At 43.1% G+C, this 14,329-nt stretch overlaps 1 protein-coding gene across 1 annotated transcript in view; it reads left to right on the forward strand.

The window, feature by feature from the left end:
- TES (testin LIM domain protein) overlaps positions 1-14,329 on the forward strand; it is a 41,935-nt gene that overhangs the window by 13,631 nt on the left and 13,975 nt on the right. The window contains exon 2 of the mRNA XM_073328141.1: positions 3,366-3,451. Coding sequence (XP_073184242.1) covers positions 3,366-3,451 — 86 coding nt within the window. The remainder of the gene's footprint in view (positions 1-3,365; positions 3,452-14,329) is intronic.

The raw sequence follows: 14,329 nt of genomic DNA on the forward strand, positions 1-14,329 counted from the left end.
CATTTTTGAACGTGAATGGAAGCTGTAGCTAGACCAATTCAGACTGGAAATAAGGCACACATTTTTAACATTGAGAGTGATTAACCATTGGAACAACTTGCTACTCACTGACAATTTTTAAATCAAGATTGGATCTTTTTCTAAAGTATCTGCTCTAGGAACTATTTTGAGGAAATTCTATGGCCGGTGTTGTACAGGAGGTTAGAGTAGATCATAATAGTCCCTTCTGGCCTTGGAACCTGTGAATCTATATGAATTTACAGGCTTAACCTCTTTACAGAAACTTTGGAATTCCCTCTTGGGGAGGAGGTGGGGCAGGGGCAGAAATGGAGACGGGGTTAAGTATCAAACAACTCAAGCGCTCTAAAGTAACTAGTTCATGAGGATCCTAGGCTGTCCCTTTCTAACTCTCTTTCCATATTTTTATCCATAAAATTGCCTCACTACTCCCCAGGTTATATATCCAAAGATCTTATTAACGCTTGTTGCCACAGCTGTGCACTGGGAGTTCCTATTGAGTTGCTTGTTCACTAACCCCTAAATCCTTTTCCAAGTCACTGCTTTCCAGAATGCAGTCCCCCATTGTGTAGATATGAACTTAATTCCTTGTTCCTAGATGTTTAACTTTCATATTTCTGTTTCAATGGGCCCATCTTCCCAAGTGATCCAGATTGCTTTGTATGACTACCCTGTTCTAATAATTATCATTCCACCAATCTGTCATCTGCAGATTGTAACCCCAGCGATTGTTACCCTACTAGAAACACCCTGATTAGATGGTTCCCAATTGTTTGCTTTGAGATCCATTAGCCACTTTGTTATCAATTTAACATATGCTTTATTAATAATGCATAGTGCTAATTTATTCATAATGTCATGCAGTACTAAGTCAAATGCCTTACAAAAAGTCTAGGTATACTAAGTCCACACAGTTTCCTTTATCAACCAAACTTCTGATTCTGTTCTTTAATAGGTTTTGTCAAACAATCTTATTTTCCATAAAAGAAATGCATAATGCAGCCAAGGTTTTGTGAAATATACTAAGGCACCCAGCAAAGTCATGTATTTCCAAACATCTCCCTGCCCTCAGGTTGGCTTGCGAAATCCATTTAAAACTTAAGCTAGGCTGATGTAGAGTCACCTTACCTCCCCACCAGACAGGGGCTAGGATTTGCCCATTAAATAACAATGATCAGTGAGTTTCCCCATCAGCATGTCTTATCCCTGAACCCCAGTTGGAAAGCCCTCTGCAGGGACCTGTTTTAGCCAAGTCAGCTGGATGTTAATTTGTCACACTCTTATTTAATAGAGTAGAATATGATTGAGAGAAGCCCTGTCTCTTAATCCATCATCTTCTAAACATTTGCTGAGCTGGGTTCACGTTAGCACATCCAGCAAGAGGTAACTGACTGTGCAAACTAGGATCCATCACCTTGAATCTTCAGGGTGACAAAGGTGCAGCCATGATCAAAGGGATGCACCTTTGAAATGCTAGGTTTTTGGGAAAAATAGGAGGGGAAAATAGCTCCAGAGCTTTGCACAGGGATGTTAAGTTATGGGGCAGTAGCTAATGGTAGAGGGCAAAATATGTCCTCTCCTATACTATGAATGCATGGGAAAAGCCCAAAGACCACGGATCAGAAGAGTTCAAGGGTCATAAGGTGACAAGACATTTGATTAATCTTTCAACTGCCAGAAATGGCATTTCCTGTGACACTAGCTAGTTTGTTTATTTAGTTCCCTCCTGGAAGGCTTGTTCATCAGTCTAACAAGTGCAGATTTCTCAATTCCAGATATGTTACTCATCACAAATACTGCAGTAAGAATGACTGTCTCTGTCTAAGATGGCACACTGCAACATAAGCTGCTGAGTAATTAATTGGAACTATTAACTAAACCAGCAGTGCTCAAACTGAGAGTCGTGATCCCATTTTAATGGGGTCGCCAGGGCTGGCACAGACTTGACTGGACCCAGGGCCAAAGCCTGAGCCCCACCACCCGGGACCAACGCCGGAGCCAGAACCCCACTGCCCAGGGCTGAAGCCAAAGCTCAAGGGCTTCAGCCCTGGGTGGCAGGGCTCAGGTTACAGGCCCTGGGCTTCTGCTTTGCCCCTCCCCCCACCTAGGACATTGGGGCTTGGGCTTTGGCCCAGTCACCCAGGGCAGCTGGGCTCAAGCTTTGGTCCCCCCTTCCTGGGGTCATGTAGTTATTTTTATTGTCAGAAGGGGGTTGCAGTGCAATGAAGTTTGAGAAACCCTGGACTAAACTATAAAAATATTTGCTTTGCTTCATTGTTTTAGAGACATAAGAATTACCATGTTACAGCTAACCAATAATTTAGTCTAATCTGGTATAGTGGTATTTGACAGCACTGCTTTCTTTCTTCCCCCATCAAATATACTGCTGACTATCTGAAGAATTGTGTGTCAAATGTGTGTCAACACACATGCATTCTAGTGGGTGGAGAAGGTGGGTTTTTTTGCACTGTACGAGGATAAGAATTGATGGTCATTGTCATTCTAGCTAGTGTAAATAGAATTCTGTTCCTTCAAGTGTCTCGTCCTTTAAGATTCCAAAAAACTCCTTAGCAGTAATCTATGTTGGTGATTCCATGAATTACCCTGATACACCCTTTAACTTTTTTGATAGCTGAAAAAATGTATTCAACCTTTTAATTTCACTGCTATGTTGCTGTATTATGTGAATAGCAAATATCACTCAATTGTTGGCTTTTATCATACCACTTATTAAACTCTCTCCTGTTCTTCTGCATTCCAAGTTAAATACAATCCCCCTTTTATTCTCTCCATATGAAAACATTCCCCTACTGTTTACTCTCATTGCCCTTCTCTAAATATATTCTGTTTCTATTGTGGGCCAATAAAGGTGGGCCAATGGTAATGACTGAGAACAGAATATGCTACACTCATTACAACACTGTTGAGGATGGGATGTGCCACACTTTCAGCTATCCAATGGCTAATAACATCTAAGCAATAACCTGCATTATCCTAGTTATGTTGTATTCTTTTAGTCCTGACCTCTGACTGAAGTTAATGCATATAAATGTCTTGAGGGAGTTCTTGACTAGCTTATATCCTTCATTTGAACATATGTACAATTTCAATGTTTTCTGTATTTACCTTTCAAAACTAGATGAATAGCTTTTATGATTCTGTTCTTGGTTCAATCACTAAAATGTCATCCTCCATAAGTTGTCATTTGATTATTCAAACTTTTGTTTTTTGACACTTAAGACCTCGATCATAAAAGGTAAGGGAAAAATGGAAACTGAGATGCAAAATATAATCTCTTGAAAAATAATTTTAAGTTTCATAAAAGCTTTCACTTTACTTTTAAACAGATGGGGTTAGGTCATGAACAAGGATTTGGTGCACCATGCTTAAAATGCAAGGATAAATGTGAAGGATTTGAACTACACTTCTGGAGGTGAGTACAAGTGTGACTTGGCTAAAATGTAAGGCTTGATCCTAAAAACACTCATGCACATACTTAACTTCTGGGGTACAGTAACTCCCCACTTAACAGCGTTAAGCGACAGGACGTTTCGATCTTACCTCCCTGCGCAATTACAGAACATGCTTCATTTAAAGTTGTGCAATGCTTCGCTATAATGTTGTTTGGCTACCTGCTTTGTCCACAGCTGGCAGCCCCCTTCCCCATCAGCTCCCCTATGCCCCCCCACCACACCGCCTGCCAGCAGACCCTGTGGATCGGTGCCTTCCTCCTCCTCCTCCCCCCACCTCCTGCCCATGGCAATCAGCTGGCTTGCAGCGTTCGGGGGGGGGGGGGAGGAGCGAAGACACAGCATGCAGAGTAAAGGGGGTGGAGGGGAGGGAAGAAGAGGCAGGTTAAGGGTGGGGGCTTGGGGGAAGGGGTGGAGTGGGCAGGCCTAGGGTTGAGCCCCCCGAACTTGGTGCTTGCAGAGTAGGGGAAGCTGCCACTGCACAACCCGCTTCTCCTAGCCTACGGCACCTTCAGCCTCCTTGCCTGCCTCATTGTCCTCAGTGCCAGTGGGCAGTGCCTGTGTGGGGTAGGGCAGGGGCACCTCTCAACTATAGTATTGTACGGCAAAAAAAGTTTCCCTGGAACCTAACTCCCCCATTTATATTAATTCTTATGGGAAATTGGATTAGCTTAATATTGTTTCACTTAGTCGCATTTTTCAGGAACATAACTACAAGGTTAAGGGAGGAGTTACTGTATAAGTAATGCTGTTGTCTTCAATGAGACTACTCACATGCTTCATTGTTAAAGCATATGCTCAAGTGTTTACAGGATTAGGGCCACAATTTGGCAGGTACTTGAGCTGCACCTAGTAGAGCTGTGCAAATAGGTTTTTTGGGGGGGGAGGGGGGAGAACCCTGCTGGCTATTCTTTAAAACCAAATAATTGTTCATTTTTAATTTTTTTAAAAAAGCCACACACACAAATTAAATTTTGAAATGAAAGCCTTTTTGAATGGAAAAACCAGAACTCAGTTGGAACAATTTTTGGTAAAGTCAGCACAAACTCGCCAAAAATTCAGGTCAAGCAAAACATTTTAACTGGGTGTAGCGAAGTCGAGACTCACTGGTGCGGCACCTCCTGCTGGTTGTCTTGGGAATTAGCTCTCCAGCATACAGAGCGCCTCCTCCTGGCCAGTGTCTCACCTGCCGCTGGCCCCGTGTCCCTCCAAGACGCTGGTGCCCTTTACCTTGGGATGCTGCCCCCAGCAGTAACCCACAATCTGGGTCTCCCCTCCCAGGGGAACCCCCAACCCTCTATCCCCACCTTGCCTCAGTGGCTACTGCTAGTCATCATCTAGCCCCCGCTCATTGGGGCACACTACAGTCTGTGAACCACTCATCCCTAGCAAGTGGGGTTTGGACCTGCTGCCTTTTCCTGCAGCCCAGTACCTCTCTTTAGGCCTTGAACAAGGCCTGGAGCTCCCCAGCTCCTCTTGCCTTTCCCTAGTACTTCTCTACCTCTGGTACCCTGCTCCCAGGCAGCTAGATCCTTCTCTTTCCATCACTAGAGAGAGACTCACTTAGCTCCTCGCTCACAGCCCTTTTGTAGGGCCAGCTGTGGCCTGATTGGGGCATGGCCCCAGTTATGGCAGCTCCCCAAGTCAGCCTAGCTTTTCTTCTCTAGGAGTGGGGTAACTGCCCCACTGCACTGGGGAAGAAAGAATTTTGGATGAAAAAAATTCACTCCGCTCTAGTGCCTAGCTTCAAGTACTTGAGTTGTCTTCAACATGGATTATTGAATTACTTTTGTGTTTAAAAGTTAGGTGCATACTTAAGAATCTTGCTGAATCAAGGCAATAAATAGGAACTCCATTCCTCTATTTTATACAATGAGAGATATGGGGGGAAAAACACTTTGTTTTGATAACAAAATGTGTTGTGCCCCTGCTTCCAACAAAATACATAAGCATTTGTCTGAGCTGTAGTTAAAATGATTTTAATTTACGTTGAAATTGAGTTAATGTTTGTGGAGTCTTATACAATTGCTAACTTGACTCTTGCTATATTAAAGTAATTTATTTGAAATATTGCTTGAACTCGGATGGTATGCTGTTCCTGAATCCAAAATTGGCTATGACCTCTATCTTCTGTGTAATAAACAGATAGTGGCTCGTTAGTGCTTTATGAGGCTTTGCATAGAATTAGTATTCTGTAAGGTTGTGAGTGGGTTTTTTTGTTTGTTTTGTTTGTTTTTTTACTGAGCACTGAGCAGGAGAACTTTCACTTCTCCCATATTGTCATTTCCACCATCCACGCCCACCCACCAGAGTCTGGGTTCTACTAAAGCCTGACTACACTTCAATTTTACTGATATAACATTGTCAGCTAGGAATGTGGGTTTTTCTTAACTGAAATAGTTATACTGTAAAAGCTCTAGTTTGGACACAGAATACCAGTCTCGCATCAATATAGTTTAGTCTACTTCTTGAACTGAAATAAGCTATACTAGTATAAGCACTTTTATACTATATAACTGTATCACGCTGGGTTGGGTGTGCAACTCTGACTATACCACTATAGTTAAAGCAGCAAAACTCTCTAGGGCAGACACATTCACTCTCTTTTTAGACATTCTGCTGCATCAGAGAGTAAACTCAATCTGTTGGATTCTGGATCCACACTAGGGTTTTACCAGTATAACTATTTCAGTGTATTGCCCCTAACTACTGATCCATCCTTCTCTTGAATGGTCTTAAAAGTGAAGCAAGTAGTCTGTAAAGTGAACCATGCTGTATAAATGGGTACTGAAGAAAAGAAAATAAAGTCCAGATTTTGCTGATAAAGGAAATGCAGACCTATGAGTATGTGCTGCAGCAGTTCATCAGTCAGGAGGAGGTAACACACCTGAAAATGGATTCAGTTGATCATACTAGTTTGAAATAAAAATGCTCATATTTTAAATAGGATGTAATCACAAATGGACAAAACCTTAAGCCAATCAGCTTTTTCATTTATGTTAACTAGTAAATTCAAGGTTCTCTATTCACTGGGACAAGAGAATGTGGGTAACAGGTGTGGCGAGGATTGCAGTCTGAGTTGCTGTTAAGGTTGGGAGGCTTAAACGAGATCTCTAAACCCAACCATTCTGTTTTATTCTGCTTGGATGTTTTTAACATCTGTCTGCTCTACTGTCTGATTACATTCTGCATGAAACCAGTGTAGCACTACCCTCTACTGGATGGAATTGAATCTGCTCTCCCAGTGTTTCAGTTTTAATTGGTTTCAGAGTAGCAGCCGTATTAGTCTGGATCCGCAAAAAGAAAAGGAGGACTTGTGGCACGTTTGAGACTAACCAATTTATTTGAGCATAAGCTTTTGTGAGCTACAACTCACTTCATCGGATGCATTCAGTGGCTTCCCTTCATTTCTTGTACAAGGGTTCCCAAACTTTTTGCTATGTAACCCCATTTTAATTAATTCCTCCCAGGACCCCAGACACCATGGAGGACACCATTTTTAAAAAGAGCAAAATGGCATCCCTCCACACATGACCTTGAATGCCTATACTGTGAGGTCATGCCACATGGTTGATGTCATATTGCTCTACAAAATGGTGACACAGTGTCACCTTGTATGTGTGGTGTGTGCAAGGTCACGCTGTGTGGAGGATGCCATTATGTAGAGCAAAATGGTATTCTCCATGCATCGTGACCTCGCGTGCACCATACATAAGAGGTCACGCTGTGAAGAGTAAAATGGTATCATCCACACACTAGGGATTGCAGCGACCCCCAACTGCTGATGGTACAACCAGTTTGAAAACCCCTGCTGTAGTGTCAGGCCTGAAAACAATATAACACGCTTGAAAGAGCTGCTGGGGATTCTCCTTATGTTTTTGTGAAAGACCTCATAGGCTTTTTCTGGAGAACAAGATTGAGAGTTGTATGGCTAGCTGGTGGCAGGTCATTTCCCTTCTTTGGAACAGACCAGGTTTGGAAACTATAAGCCTCTTTCTATTCAAAGCACAGGATGGCTTGGAAGACAGAGGTGAAAGGATCTGTCATAAATAGGGCCACATGTATGGTGTAATTATGAAGTCATGTAACTACAGGTTATTTTCGAATTGCTACAGAACTATTTGAAAGTCTAAGCTTTTAAAAAAAAAAAAACTGTCTAGGCTTCAAGGTCATAAACTATGTGTAAGTCAATGTCTACAATGTAGTGGTGTCTGCAAATAACCCACAACAATACTGAGTGGCAGGGATGCACCCACTTCTTCTCGGTGGGGTATTAATACTGTAGTCTTAAGACTTCACAATTGTCCACAACACTTATTTTTCTCTGAGCAGTTTAGCATTATCAGGCTAATTGTTTGGGGTTTGTTTTGTTTTTGTTGTGGCATTTCTGAACCACTATCACCATCAGGGTTTTTCTTTTTAAGAGATCTATTAAAAACCATAAGTAAAATAAAGACTTAAAAACTGTTAAAATAAGGCAGCATGGAATCTACTGTTCAAATTAAAGTATCAGGTGAATTGATGATAGACTTATTCCTGCAGGGTTTTGCCACTACTGGAAGTCAAGGAAACTGTTGAAATGCAGACTTCTATAAACTTGGCAAAACCTCCCTGTAAGGGGAGGAAAAAAACTTTATACACTGACCAGCATTGTCTAATATTAATCTTCTACAGCACTGCTTCTCAACCAGGGGTGTGGGGTCATGAACATGTTTCAGGAGGTCTGCCAAGGCTTGGGCTTCAGCCTCAGGTGGGCAGATTTGGGGAGGAAGCACTATCTCAACCCCCAGCTCACCCCAGGAGGCCACCCAGCCTGTCTGGGTTGGGGAGGGGTGCAACCAAAAATTTCAAAATTACTGCAGAAGAAAGATCTCCCCCCTGCTATCAGAAGGGATTGCCTTACAGCCATTGACTCCACGAGCAGGCAGCAACTAGCCAAGGAGACACACCACTGCTCTGTCCTGCTACATCAGCATTTCAGGGAGCAGGGCCAAATGGAAGGCAGAAATCGGGAGGGAGGAGGGCATTTGGCCTCACGTGCCCCACCCCCATGTATTGCCTCTGGTTGGGGGTCTGCAGGTTTGTCTATTTATGTTTTTGGAGTCCCTGGGTAAAAAAAGTTGAGAACCACTGTCTTAGGGCTTGTCTGCACTGGCAATTTACAGCGCTGCAACTTTCTTGCTCAGGGGTGTGACCTCCCCACCCCCCGAGTGCAGCAAGCTTCAGTGCTGTAAAGCACTGGTGTAGACAGGGCAGCAGCACTGGTAGCTACGCCCCTCACAGAGGTGTTTTTTTCTCTCCCAGCGCTCTGCTGCAACTACACAAGCCATGTTAAGGTGCTGCCGCGGCTTGCCAGTATAGACTAGCCTTTACAGTATGATTACATACGCTCTCATCTAGTGGGAAAGTAAGACTGGAGTCCTGTAACGTAACCTATTACAAGTAGCGGGGAATGTTCTGACTTGCCCTTTGAAATGCAGTCTGAGAATTCACAATGCTGTGTGACTACCAAAAGATGCTAATAGCCTGCCACATTCACAAAAACACTATTTGGGACCAGTACTTTCCTCAAAATCATGTAACCCTTCAGCACCTGGGTGGAAAATATGGTGGCTTAAGCCACATTTCATATCTTTCCTCATTCTGGGGCCAAAAGGCAGGTCCTTAGGCGCATCTTGCAGCAGCACTGAGGATGTTTTAAATTGCACTGCTCCAAGGGGCTATACCAGTAGAAGGGGGACTTTAGGATTTCCTTCAAGACCTTTTCCGCTCTGCTTATTCAGAACACCTCATCCAGTTCTAGGAGAACATTTCATCTTGTTTTCTGGTAACTCAGGTTACTTAATTAGGCATGTAACAGCTCTATGCCCACATTGGACGGGTCCAGACGTGGGGCTTGCATATAAGGTGATGCCATAATACCAAATCATGTGTCACACTGTACCATTTATGTATACTTTTCCTAGCTACGAACATCTATTCTTGAATCTAAGTGGTTTGGACACTGGGCAGATTGTGTGATAATTGCTTATGTCCTTGTCTTATCTACTTTCAAGCGTATCAGTTCAGGGTGTTCTCATTTATCTCAACTAGCCTGAAAACACTATCTCTGGCACACAGCCGGTCACACCCTTGTTTACGGTCTAACCTTGCACTCAAGTTTATTCATTCCCAGCAAGATCTACACCTACAGGGGGAAGAGGTGTGGAGTACCTGTATTTCCTTTATACTGAAGGCCAGGACCCTGAGATTTAGGGCTGTTAAACCAAACCTGTGCTAGTGAGAGGAAGGGGAGGGCATGCTACAGAACTCTTTTCCCTTTGCTCAACATATTTATTGCTCCGATGTAGTACAGTGGATATGGAACTCTTCTTGGGCAGCTGAATCTGCCAGCTTTGTTTGCTCTGTGCCAGGAGCCAGCACAAAATGGATGTGGTAAAGACCAGGATATGTCCCAGAGTTGTATAAATAGGTTGGCTGTCTCAACTTCTTCAATCCCCACTTTCCCTCCACCTCATCCTAACACACACATCCAGGCAGGGGGAAGGTGAGGGCAGAGGCGCTGAACCTGACCTTCATGAACTTTTAATTTGTTCTGAGTTAATAAACCCATCCCCTGAGAATAGAAGGGAAGGGAAACCACTTTCCACAACCTGTAGATCTGGTGGGAAGTATAGGAAAGAAGCTGATTTTCATTCCCCACGCCTCCACCCCCAAACATACACACTGTAAGTGCTGCTGCCAGCTCAAGAATCAGAATCATAGGGTTGGAAGAGACCTCAGGAGGTCATCTAGGCCAACCCATGCTCAAGGCAGGACCAACCCCAACTATATCACCCCAGCCAGGGCTTGTCAAGCCGGACCTTAAAAACCTCTAAGGATGGACATTCCAGTGCTTCACCACCCTCCTAGTGAAACAGTGTTTCCTAATATCCAACCTAGACCTCCCCCTCTGCAACGTGAGACCATTGCTTCTTGTTCTGTCATCTGCCACCACTGAGAACAGCCTAGCTCCATCCTCTTTGGAACCCCCCTTCAAATAGTTGAAGGCTGCTATCAAATCCCCCCTCACTCTTCTTCTGCAGACTAAATAAGCCCAGTTCCCTCAGCCTTTTCTCATAAGTAATGTACAACAGCACCCTAATGATTTTCATTGCCCTCCACTGGATTCTCTCCCATTTGTCTACATCCTTTCTGTAATGGGAAGCCTAAAACTGGGCACAATACTCCAGATGTGGCCTCACCCATGCCGAATAGAGGGGAATAATCCCTTCTCTCACTCTGCTGGCAATGCTTCTCCTAATGCAGCCCAATATGCCGTTAGCCTTCTTGGCAACAAGGGCACACTGTTGACTCACATCCAGCTTCTCGTCCACTGTAATCCCCAGGTCCTTTTCTGAAGAACTGCAGCTTAGTCAGTTGGTCCCCAGCCTGTAGCTGTGCGTAGGATTCTTCCCTTCTAAGTGCAGGACTCTGCACTTTTCCTTGTTGAACCTCATCAGATTTCTTTTGGCCCAATTCTCCAATTTGTCTAGGTCACTCTGAACCCGGTCCCTACCCTCCAGAGTATCTACCTCTCTCCGCCAGCTTAGTGTCATCTGCAAACTTGCTGAGGGTACAATCCATCCCATCATCCAGATCATTAATTAAGATGTTGAACAAAACCAGCCCCAGGACCAACCCCTGGGGCACTCTGCTTGATATCAGCTGCCAAGTAGACATTGAGCCCTTGTCACTACCCGTTGAGCCCAATGATCTAGCCGGCTTTCTATCCACCTTATAGTCCATTCATCCAATCCATACTTTAACTTGTCAGCAAGAATACTGTGGAAGACCATATCAAAGCTTTGCTAAAGTCAAGGTATATCACGTCCACTGCTTTCCCCATATCCACAGAGCCAGTTATCTCATCATAGGAGGCAATCAGGTTGGTCAGGCATGACTTGCCATTGGTGAATCCATGTTGACTGTTCCTGATCATTTTCCTCTCCTCCAAGTACTTCAAAATGGATTCTTTGAGGACCTGCTCCATGATTTTTCCAGGGACTGAGGTGAGTCTGTAGTTCCCAGATTCTCCTTCTTCCCTTTTTTAAAGATGGGTGCTATATTTGCCTTTTTCCAGTCATCCAGGACCTCCCCCGATCACCACAAGTTTTCAAAAATAATGGCCAGCGGCTCTGCAACAGGGTGGATTTGATTTAAATTTTGATTTTTAAATCATGATTTAAATCACTAGTCATGAAGATTCGATTTAATCATGGATTTCTACATAAATGCATTCTTGTTGGTTGTTATAACCTTAATACATATTCTTCACAACTCAGATGTAGGTTTCATTTTTAGAAGGTACACACTATATGTTTTTAAAGTGATCTATTTTGAAAACTTTTCAGATTAGTTAGCTAAATCAGAAAATGAATTGTTTGGTTATTACATTTACCAAAGGTAATTGAAGTAGATATTTTTGAAGTCATTGGGAGGTGAACTATATCCAACTATCTCCAATTCAATAGGTTAATCATTAATATTTGGAAGATTTTCTTGCCATGCTGTATTAGGAGGAGAATATCACCAGACAGACGTTTAAATTGTTTTATTTAACTAAAACAACAACGTTGTATATTCTGGATTTTTTTCTTCAACAGCAAACATAATATTTTAACAAAACAAGCATTTGACTTTAGTTAAACATTCAAGATTTTTAAAATCCGGTTTCTTTTTGTTAAAATTTTTTAACTAAAATAGTTTAAATTTTTTTTTATAAAAATAAAAATTAAATCAACTGTCGGCCAGGTCAACATGAGAAACTTAAAATATTGGCTTCTACAGCTAACTCAGTCGTCTTCACCTTCAGTTTCCTGTTTTGTTCATAATCTGAAAAAGGAAAAACAAGCTTTCCTGCTTTTTACAGGTCCCAAATGATTTCTCAATTTGGAATGAATTATTCGAAAGGAAGAAAATATTCTTTCTACACCAGCGGAAGAAGCTACTGCTATTAAAAGTGAGATTATCACTTCAACAGTCTCTGAATCCAAGTGCTTACGTGACTTCCACTAGTTCACTGGTGTGACTTTCTTTAAAACATCAGCAAACGTATATTTCTTGAGTGGTTCACACTTAGCTCTGAAGTTTATTATAGTTGGCATTATGGAGGGATGATTGATGGATATCCATGTCAGAGCCAACTCCTCTTCTTCAGCAGTTAAGGTTTGACCCTGGAACCGAGTATTGAGAATATTTGCAAGAAATGAGCTGGAGATAGTGTTTGTTCCATTTGTTTTTTTTTTAATACTTGTAATTTAAACTCTGTCATTGCATATTTCTCTTTTTAAGCTCTCACTCAGTTCCTTCCCAGTTTCAACAGCATCAGCAATAAAACAGCTGTTTCCCTGCATTTTGTTCAAGGCTACAGAAATAGTCTTCAGGGTATTCGGCATGTGCTCAACATTTCTCTTAAGCCCAATGTTGAGAACTTTGGCTGTGACAGTACCATCTCTTTTTTTCACAATTTTGTTCAGACTATCATCAGATTAGGCCAGTTCTTGGTATAGTGCTCAAAACAGTCCAATCATGAGTTCCATCACACATCTTGTGGGAGCATTAGCTTGGTTCCTCCCACTTTTTTCAGAGCAGCTGCTGCAAAGTGGTTGTTATGGAAGTATTTTGCAATTTCAATAACATTCGCCTTTACAGAAACTCCTCACTTAGTCATCCCGGTTAATGCTGTTTTGTTATTATGGTGCCGATCAGTTAGGGAACATGCTCGTTTAAAGTTGCACAGTGCTCCCTTATAACGTTGTTTGGCAGCCCCCTGCTTTGTCCACCGCTTGCAGAGAGAGCAGCCTGTTGGAGCTAGCTGATAGGTGGGCTGCCAATTCACCCTGGTTCCTAGCTAGCTATCAGCTCCCCTAAGTTCCCTGTGCAGCAGCCACTCAGCAGGATATCCATTGCCTGGCAGGTCAGCTGTCCCTCCCCCCACTGCCCTGTGCTGCTCCTGCCCTCTGCCTTGGAGCTGCTCCTGGGAGCTTCCCGCTTGCTGTGCAGGGCGGGAGGGGGAAGAGGGATGCTAATGTCAGGGTGTCGTCCTCTCCCTGCTCCTGTCCACCACTCCTGTCCCCCCATCTCCACAGAGCAGGGGTGGGGGGGACACAAAGGGCTCTGGACTGAAGGAGCTTGATAGCAGCAGCTGCTGTCTCAACTTGCTGATCTACTTAAAAAGGCAGTGTACTTAGAGTGGGGTCAGCGTACTTAAAGGGGCAATGTGAGAGTCTCTCTCACACACTCTCTCTCACATACACACACACACACACACTCGCACACTCTTTTGTTTGGCGAAAAAAATTTCCCTGAAACCTAACCCCCCCACACACACATTTACATTAATTCTTATGGGGAGATTGGATTTGCTTAACATCGTTTCGCTTAAAGTAGCATTTTCAGGAAGATAACTACAATGTGAAGTGAGGAGTTACTGTATTTCTGAAACACTGAAGTCTTTGGCTAGGAAGTACAGCAAATGAGCACTGCAATCGCATGTTGTTAGCTTGGGACTCTCTTCTAAATTTCTTCTCATCTTGGATACATTTGCAGCTTTGTCTGTGACCAAGCTGCGTACTAGACATTTGAAATTTTTTTCAGTTTGTTATAGTTTTTACTGCTGCTACTTATAAGTATTCTGCTGTGTGTGCATTTCCTGATGTATCAATTCTTTCTGTAAGAAAGACATTCCCTTCTTCTCCTGTCACACCAGCACACACAACAGGATCATTGTAGACATTGCTCCACCCATCAAGACTCAGGTTAACAATTTCACCCTCCAGGCCTTTTGCACACTGCTCAAT

The sequence above is a fragment of the Lepidochelys kempii genome, chromosome 1 (genome assembly GCF_965140265.1).
Source record: "Lepidochelys kempii isolate rLepKem1 chromosome 1, rLepKem1.hap2, whole genome shotgun sequence".
NCBI lineage: Eukaryota > Metazoa > Chordata > Testudines > Cheloniidae > Lepidochelys > Lepidochelys kempii.